This window comes from Watersipora subatra, chromosome 4, assembly GCF_963576615.1.
Source record: "Watersipora subatra chromosome 4, tzWatSuba1.1, whole genome shotgun sequence".
NCBI classification, from domain to species: domain Eukaryota; kingdom Metazoa; phylum Bryozoa; class Gymnolaemata; order Cheilostomatida; family Watersiporidae; genus Watersipora; species Watersipora subatra.
In genome coordinates, this window is record NC_088711.1 from 34,353,630 (window position 1) to 34,362,673 (window position 9,044).

The window sequence follows — 9,044 nt, forward strand, 5'->3', positions numbered from 1 at the left end:
TATAATATGTATATATGTATATATATTTCTCAAAGTCCGTGCGTTGGAAATCCGTCTGTTGGAAATCCGGCTATAGCTATTATTAGAACAGCTGAGCTGGACAACAATACAGACTCAAAGTCATGGCTTACCGTCGTTTGAAGCCTAACCTTATTAACTAGCTTAGAGGAGTTTTCCATTGGCAATATGCCAGGCTACTAGCTTGAAAGGTACAGTTGTTTGACAAAGTTTTAAAACCTTTACAGCTGTTTTTATTTTTCACTTAATTTATTTCAACTACGTGACACACTTCTCTCATGATATGTACTTTGAAAGTTATAATGACAAATGTTGTTATATGTTAAATACAAATCAATTTTCTGTCCAAAGGCTCCTCTATTACACGGGCAACGCCGGGTGGCACAGCTAGTATGTTATAAACATGTGCAGGTCAGCCATTTCACACAAAATAGCACGCTGGGGTAGCTTGCTATAGTACTAGTACAGCTTAGCTTCTTTGACTTGTTTATTCCAAGTTAATAATTTTTATTGTGACATTACTATGAAGAATTTTCTATGTAGTATAATATGCCCTTTTAGTATTCAGTTTTTATTATGGAAAGTTGCTCAATTTTTATGTTGTACCTCATACTTCTTGCACTTTCAGTTACAATCATTGTCCGTAATAAATTTGCGGTTGTTCATTAATTTGTATAAAACAAGCCTGTTTATTATTGTTATAACTACTAAAAGCAAAAAAAGGCAAGTGGTGGTATTATAAATATAATTATCATTGTGAATAAATTAAATTGTTATTTTGTGGGCCTAAAGTTGTGAAATTGCAGGTAAACACAATTTAGCTAAGACATTCTAGCACATATAATAAGAGTTATTTACTATGAAGTAGCAGAAAACTTGTAAATATAGAGTTGTCATTTTTATAACTGCAGTGTGAGTTAAAACACAACCTGAGCTTTTTTGTGGTATACTTGATAGTTCTCTAAGGTTACCCAAGGTAGTTTTATTGACTGATAAACAAAGACGGGTAAGAGCGGCCCATTGTAATTCTATATAAAAGTAGGCGTGGCCGATGTTTGTTTGGAACTTTTGATGCAGTTGTATAGGCTCTGTTGGTGGTGTAACTCTCACTAAACGACACTTGTACATACACGGCGCCGTGTATAGTATCAAGTTGCACGTATAGAAGCGTATGGGAGCTTTTTCTAAACAAACAGGCACTGCTCAATATTTTTATATAAACTTTAATAGAGAAACTGCGACATTAACAAACAAAAACGGCTCCCATTTGTAGTTGCTCTAAAATTGATTGTCCATTGATATATACCATTTAAAAGAAGATAAAATTTTTTACAAGATGATGGCAGTAATTTCATAATTCAAGATAAGATAACCCTTTTAAAGCTCATATCAAAGCACAAGTCTTACCCAAATCGGCATATAGTTCAAATTCTGATAGGCTTTTGTATTTGTAACCAGTTTCTGGTTTGGGTTTCTACACTAGGTGCTGTTGCTAAACAGGCAACAGATATAACAACATACGGGCTGGTGGCAATATTCATTGGAATACTGTATGTGTATGCTTTTCCTTAAACTGTCCGTCTCACAAGGGCACAAGGTACTCATCAACTCAAGCTAGAGCCCAGCAGCATATGCAATTAAAGTTTTTTAATTGCAGAAGACCTGATCTACAGTGTGGAATACTGAATGTGTTAGATAGGCTGATGCAACAACCTTCACATACTTGCTTCAACTTTAACAAACTCTGTAGTCAATAGCCAGCTAGGTAATATAGTAAATCTTCTTCAGCTGCGTTGATTTCTTCACATGAAGCCAGAGGTATATCTATGAGCTGAAGCTCTGCAGTTCGCACTTCTATGGTAAATAACAATAACACTTTCGTTCATCTTCTACATAGAACTTTTGGTCGGTTTGAGATACTTGGCCACAGTGATCAGCTTTAGAGCATACGTACTTATTTAAATTCTTTAGCTGTTGGCACAGGACTTCTAGTCTAGTGTACACATAACTAACCGCCGATAAGATGCTAGTGCTATACATGAAAAAATCAAAAAAGTTTTGTCAATTTTTTGATACATATAAAAGCTAAAAAAGTGGTGATTTCGTTTGTGTCCAAGTCGTATTTCGTATTCTATACCTCAATTGACAACATAACTTTATAGAGACATGTTAATTTGCTTGGAACCCTTAAAAATATGTAAACCTCCGGTTGCGAAGCTTTCTCTAACCGACACTGTTCGGAACGGCCAGTGCCGTGGAAATAGCTCAGGAAATTGGGATATCCGCCGCATCGAGTAGGTCACGGCCGACCTGGCGACCTTATAACTTTTCTTGCAGAGCCAGCAGATGCATCGCGTTGATTAAACTCGGGCGCTGCAAGTATAAACGCAGCGATGGCAGCCTCCTGGTTGAAAATGAAAACCCTAAAAGAAATTGGCGTGTTTTTGTTGGGAAGGTTTCCGTTTTTAAATGCCGGATTGTTAATGATGGTTTTAGCAGAAAGAGCAAACATGGATAAAAAGTAGGTTTTCACTCGCACAGCAAGTTTCTAACTTTTTCCCAGAGTGCCATATGTAAAAATTATATCTAGGACGAATGCGTGTGTAGTTTCTAGAATTAATATGTTACCTGAACCACTACCCTGTTACAAATGTAACACCTGGCATCAGTTTAACCAAGTGATTGCTCTTCGTATATTGTAATTATATTAATAAGATTATAAACATTTCTGAGGTATTAAGTAGCTGCCAGTTTTACTTGCACGTAGTCTTTTATTGGAACACTAAACAAATCAGCAAAAATGACAGTTACAGATGGTTCCTGCTTTCTACACATGCAAGAAAAGATTTTACGTTCAAGTCGATGTTCGGTAAGACGCGTTTTGCGTGCACTATGCCTTCTAACCTTGTACATACTAAATGTCATAAGACATTAAGAATTTGGTTAGAGTTGGGCTGAATGTCAAAATCAATGATGTAAGCTGTTAGAAAAAAAGTCTTAATCACACTGAGATAAAGTAGCAAAGATTTTGTAATTTCTAGCATTACTCAGTCATCGGGCACACTCATAGATATATAAACCTATATATATAAGATATATAGGTTTATATATCTATGGGCACACTCTAGTGAGAAAAGTGTATTGCAGAAAAGTTTCAAACTCGCATGGTGATTTACTGGGTTTTTTACCCTCTGACTCTGTGAAATGAATTTACTTTGACACTGTCTATAAATTACCGCTGTAACTGTGCCGTGTCATTTACATACCAACCGTGCAAAATTTGGGTAACTGAGCCATAAATACTCTCTGAACACAGCCTAGTGATGATCTATTCAGTAAACTTTTATGCTGACCTGGGTTTCTCTGACTATAAAGCTTTTCAAAAAACAATTACTTTTCTACGCTACACTTTGATCAAACCATGTGTAGCTGACTTGCGTCAAGTGTGATGGCATTGAATAAAAGTGTAATGCCATTATTTTTTATAATTGTTCCAGGAGTTACACGTAATATTTTAAAAGGTATGTGCTGGCAAAACATTAGATAAATTGTTCAACTGTAATAAAATTGAATAAGCCAGAGTTCTCATAGCTATTGCTTGAGAACACATACAGTGTTCAATAATTGTGAATATCTTTCTATTTTTTATTGGAGTAACTGCGGTTCAGTAGTTAGCTTACGGGCATATGATCAGTAGGTCAGTCGTTGAGTCACACAAGAACTATTGGTGTTATGAAAAGCATCCACCTACAATCGTTCCTGTGCCAAATCTCATAAGCAAATCATCACAATAAATTCAGTACCAGGAAGAAGATCATTCACATTAGTTACCCCTACTAGGAAAAAGCTGAAAGGAAATGTTTATTTTTCATTAATTATTAAAAATCGTCTTTTGGGTAATTAGAAAAAATCATTTTGTTGACTTGCATTAGAAATAAAAAATAGAAATTTTGAATAGTTTAAAACTTTAAAACTGATACGTTGCAACATATCGTGTATGAATGGATGACTTGCCGTAAACAGCATAGCGTAGTGTTGCTATACTTAGTTTACATTTTTTGCACTTCAGGCAGGGTATTTCTTAGCACACATTAGCTATTAACACATTAGCTATTAACACATTAGCTATTAACACATTAGCTATTAACACATTAGCTATTAACACATTAGCTATTAACACATTAGCTATTAACACATTAGCTATTAGTTTAACTAATTTAACTAAAACTTAACACATTAGCTATTAGTTTTCTTGCTGTACTCTACAAATTTATGGAATAGAGTAGCGAGCTGTCATTCACTTAGATTAAACTCACAAGTATAACATACCACACAAAAACAAGATCAGGAAGAAGACAAAGCAGTAAAGATTCCATTATGGTTTTAAAGCTAGTTTCAAATCTTGAATATTTGCTCATCTTTGATAGCATTCTTTTACAGAAAGTTTAATGCTCCTATGTGGCACAATCACATTCCATTAGTTACTAGAAACTTGGTTCGTTGACAATATGTTAGCTTCATAGTTGTACGGTTATTTGTAACTGAATGCTACTGCTTACTCACATGCATCTAACCATGGTTCATTATCTCTGTTGTTCTCTGATTTGATGTAAAGTTACTGTATACTTACATATATATAACCACGGTTCATTATCTCTGTTGTCCTCTGATTTGATGTAAAGTTACTGTATACTTACATATATATAACCATGGTTCATTATCTCTGTTGTTCTCTGATTTGAGGTAAAGTTACTGTATACTTACATATATATCACTATTTGTTCATTATCTCTGTTGTTCTCTGATTTGAGGTAAAGTTACTGTATACTTACATATATATAACCATTTGTTCATTATCTCTGTTGTCCTCTGATTTGATGTAAAGTTACTGTATACTTACATATATATAACCATGGTTCATTATCTCTGTTGTTCTCTGATTTGATGTAAAGTTACTGTATACTTACATATACCCTACAGGATGAATTTATTCGCGGAGTTATATTTCGCCAAAATTGCCATTTAATGCATATTCGGGGATTAATTTATTCGCTGCTGAAAACTGTCACTCTCTGTGAAGAGTTAACTCTATTACGTCTAGCAATAGAGTTAACCCTACGCATGCGCACACTGCGTGTTTCGTTTTCTATTTAGTTTACAACTACAGGTACAGGTCGATCGTGCTAAGCTATAAATTTTTTGCTGCGTTCAGAGGTTTTCACGAATATTCATAGATTTGGAGGCCTTTGATGAACCAACAATTTGTGGTAAGTTATGAGTTTTTCACATTTACTAAATTAGTTGAATTTTACTGTGGTTCTTCGGTAAAACGCAATATTTATTTTTTCATCCCTACCACTTCATTATTTGTTTTAGTGTGAGAGAGAGATTTTTCATCATACACGGAAGCACAATAATTGCAAGGGTGGTAGATGTCATTCTTAGAAGATCACCAATCATTCAGGGAGGTCTTGAAATTGAGGTAGAAGTGACCGCAGCTGCTAACGAGGAGAATATATCTGTTTTAAAAAAGGAACAAAAACGCCTTTACGAGCACAAATCTTTGGCCAACCGGCAGAACTTTGCAATAGTAAGCCACGAAGAGAGTTCTGATGATAACTTCCTTACCAGCCATGTAGTAGCAAGAGAATTGCCTTTAACATCTAGCCAAGATGGTGACAGCGATATAGAGCTACTATTACCAAAATAACTAGTCAGAGAGCACCAGTACAAGCTAGTATTCACTTATCAAGAGTATCAGTTTAATTTTATTGCTCTAGACAACCGCCATATAGACTAAACTGTTTATATCTACTTCATTCATCGTTTGTAAAATTTTATTTGTATTTGAAATATTTTATTTGTACACTGAAGTTTGTAATAAATTATAATATATCTATACATGAAATAAAATATATAATTTAATCATGTTTGCTGCAGCGATATCAAAGAGTTGTTGTCGATGAAGGGGGTCTAAGTTGACTGGTTGCTTCTCTGCCAATATTACTGTCTTGATGAATATTACTACTTTTCACTAGTTTTCGTAATCAGAGTAGGTTGTTTCATTCTCAATCTGCAGTAAACACAAAAAAGAAAAAATATTAATAAGTGTTACGGAAGTACAAAAACAATAGCTGAAGTATTTAATGAAAGCGATCAGTTTTTAAACAAAAAATTTAACTAATGCAGTTAATTATGGAAAAACGTATCTGCACTGCAAATCAAATACCATAATGTCCAGATCAGAATCATGATCGTTCTCAACTTCGGTATTAGCGATTGATGAAATTGATTTCCATGTAAAAAGACTAGGAGAGATTTTTTGCGATGACAAAGCCATGCCGAATAACTTGTGAAAACCTTGAATAATTTTATAAAGTTTGATGCAATGGCAATAAAACTCGAAGTCTGGCGATGATTTTAAAGAAGTTTTGGAACTCGGCTACGTTTAGTATTTCTGCCTAGCGGCTATTTTCGTGATGACGCCATTCTGCATATCTTGTGACAACCTTGAATAATTTTGTAAATAAATGTGATGCATTGGCAATGGTGTTAGCTCAAAGCCCAGGCAATGATTTTAAAAATGTTTTGGAACTCAACCACGTTTAGTATTTATATTAAAAACTAGCCTAGCGACTAGTTTTTAATTTGATGCAGTAGTTATTCTCCCTTGTGATTAAAAATAGAACTAATTATTCACGGAATTTAATAATTCGCGGAATTGACTGTTTGCGAAATCGCGAATTTTTACAACCAACGAATACTTTCATCCTGTAGGGTATATAACCATGGTTCATTATCTCTGTTGTTCTCTGATTTGATGTAAAGTTACTGTATACTTACATGTATATAACCATGGTTCATTATCTTTGTTATTCTCTCATTCGATGTAAAGTTCTGTGTTGCAATTTCAAACTAACGCAGATCTTAAAAATTCATTCAAGGGTTTGTTATGTTGCGACTATGTAATTCATGAAACAATAGTTCAAAATGCTTAGTAAATGTACAATATATATATATAATTAAATGAAGTAGTAGTTTTTAGTTCTCTTCAGCATTGGTGTCGCCAACTCTCAATCAGTGTTGTCATATAGCATGTTACAAGTTGATGTCACTACTACTAAAACTACTAGTGGTGCTGGTAGTAGTACTACCACAACTACTAGTGGTAGTACTATCACTAGTAGTGACCGTTGTAGAACAGGTGGCAGTCATGCTTCCGATTGACTGCTAACTTGTTATGATCAGCTGTACAAATTTTTTGCACTTAGTGTATGTGCCATAGTACAATGTGTACAGAATCAAGGGTTCTCTATTCATGGTAGAATTTCATGGTAGGCACTACTGCTTCTTGTGGTTCATGCTGATTGTACCTGTTGAAGGTTGTATTGTGGATTTCAGCTTTCAAGACTTGGTTGTTTTTTAGCACTATATGAAGTACATTTGGTTTTAGAACTTTAATATAGTCATTATATTCTTTCCAAGAGTAACATTATTGATAACTTGCTTGTTACCTCTATGGTGTTCACAATTATATTTTGTAAGCGAAATTAAACAAACATCAATCTAGCATTTTCCATTGCAGCATTCCGCCATTCAATGTGGACTTCCTCTACGGCTATATCATCTGTATGACACTGCTGGGTGTGGGCATGTCCTATGACATTGCTAGAAAATACTGTACAATAGCATATATTGGTCAGCTCTTTTACATGGCATATTCTTTGTACACTAATGAGAAGTTGGGATACTCATTATGGCTTGTGGTAGGTTCCTTTTATCACTATCTAAGTACATAAACTTGCTGTAAAACCCACTTTTTTACTTTCAGTGATTGCATTATTTCTCTGCTTACTCATTGATTGCAATATTCAGGCTTGATCTCATTGTCTATTATACAGCCATTGCGTGTTATAATAAACTTATAGACCATATCTTGAATTATTAATCTTCATTTCTGTTGCAAATCTGCAAAAATGACAACCCATTTTTAAAGCTTCAATCAAATTTTTCAGTGTCACACTGTTCTTATTTTAGAATCGTCTGATTTCGCGAGTAATAGGCCTGGCCGGCGTTTATATAATATATGCATTTCTCACAAGTAAAAAAAAGAGTAGACAACTGCAGAAGATTGGAGAAGGATGCCTAGCCGTGTTCAGGCTTGATCTCATTGTCTATTATACAGCCATTGCGTGTTATAATAAACTTATAGACCATATCTTGAATTATTAATCTTCATTTCTGTTGCAAATCTGCAAAAATGACAACCCATTTTTAAAGCTTCAATCAAATTTTTCAGTGTCACACTGTTCTTATTTTAGAATCGTCTGATTTCGCGAGTAATAGGCCTGGCCGGCGTTTATATAATATATGCATTTCTCACAAGTAAAAAAAAGAGTAGACAACTGCAGAAGATTGGAGAAGGATGCCTAGCCGTGTTCACTGCCACCTCTATGTACATACTTGTGAATAGCGAGGAGGACAGACAGCTTTTTGAAGCCAAAATCCCATTCAAGGCAATCCCACTATTTTTTCTTATAACTGTGATGGGTGCTTGCGCCATGATATATATCAATGGAGGTATATTTTTAACAGATGCGAGTCAAGCTATGATGTGTATCAACTTTGCATTAGTTTTATGTTTATATTGTGATCTAAAATATTGGGTGGATAAAAGAGGTGTACCTTTCTGGGTGCAGGTGAAATTGATCACTGACGATATCGCTATTTGTATAGGTTTGTTTGTTATGGCATTTGCACGTATTTATTGGAAGCATCGGCAGCCAAAGGAAGATCAACATGGTAATCTTTATCGGCACGAGGCAAGAGAACATGAAGACTAGCTCAATATTATCTCCTTGTTATTAGTTTTTCACTTGTATTTTATCGCTTTAGAATTGTCAACTGATGCTGGATTATATATGTAATAATACAAGTATGTGATTCATATAGCTTTTATTTATTATAATGGTTATGCAAAAAATACATAAGTTGATGAGATCAGCATCTGTTAAATTGTACATACG

The 9,044-nt window shown here is 34.6% G+C and overlaps 1 protein-coding gene across 1 annotated transcript; it reads left to right on the forward strand.

The window, feature by feature from the left end:
• Positions 1-2,356: 2,356 nt before the first annotated feature.
• LOC137393693 (transmembrane protein 101-like) lies at positions 2,357-9,024 on the forward strand. Its single transcript, XM_068080339.1, has 3 exons — positions 2,357-2,539; positions 7,604-7,784; positions 8,340-9,024. The coding sequence occupies exons 1-3, from the start codon at positions 2,412-2,414 to the stop codon at positions 8,859-8,861; spliced, it is 831 nt and encodes a 276-aa protein (XP_067936440.1). The 5' UTR covers positions 2,357-2,411; the 3' UTR covers positions 8,862-9,024.
• Positions 9,025-9,044: the final 20 nt, after the last annotated feature.

Bases quoted from the DNA above. Each gene is read 5' to 3' on its own strand.
- LOC137393693 (XM_068080339.1), top strand. From the start codon at position 2,412: ATGGCAGCCTCCTGGTTGAAAATGAAAACCCTAAAAGAAATTGGCGTG. The intron at 2,540-7,603 runs GTAGGTTTTCAC...TTTCCATTGCAG, and splicing joins AGAGCAAACATGGATAAAAA to CATTCCGCCATTCAATGTGG. The intron at 7,785-8,339 runs GTAGGTTCCTTT...TTCTTATTTTAG, and splicing joins GATACTCATTATGGCTTGTG to AATCGTCTGATTTCGCGAGT.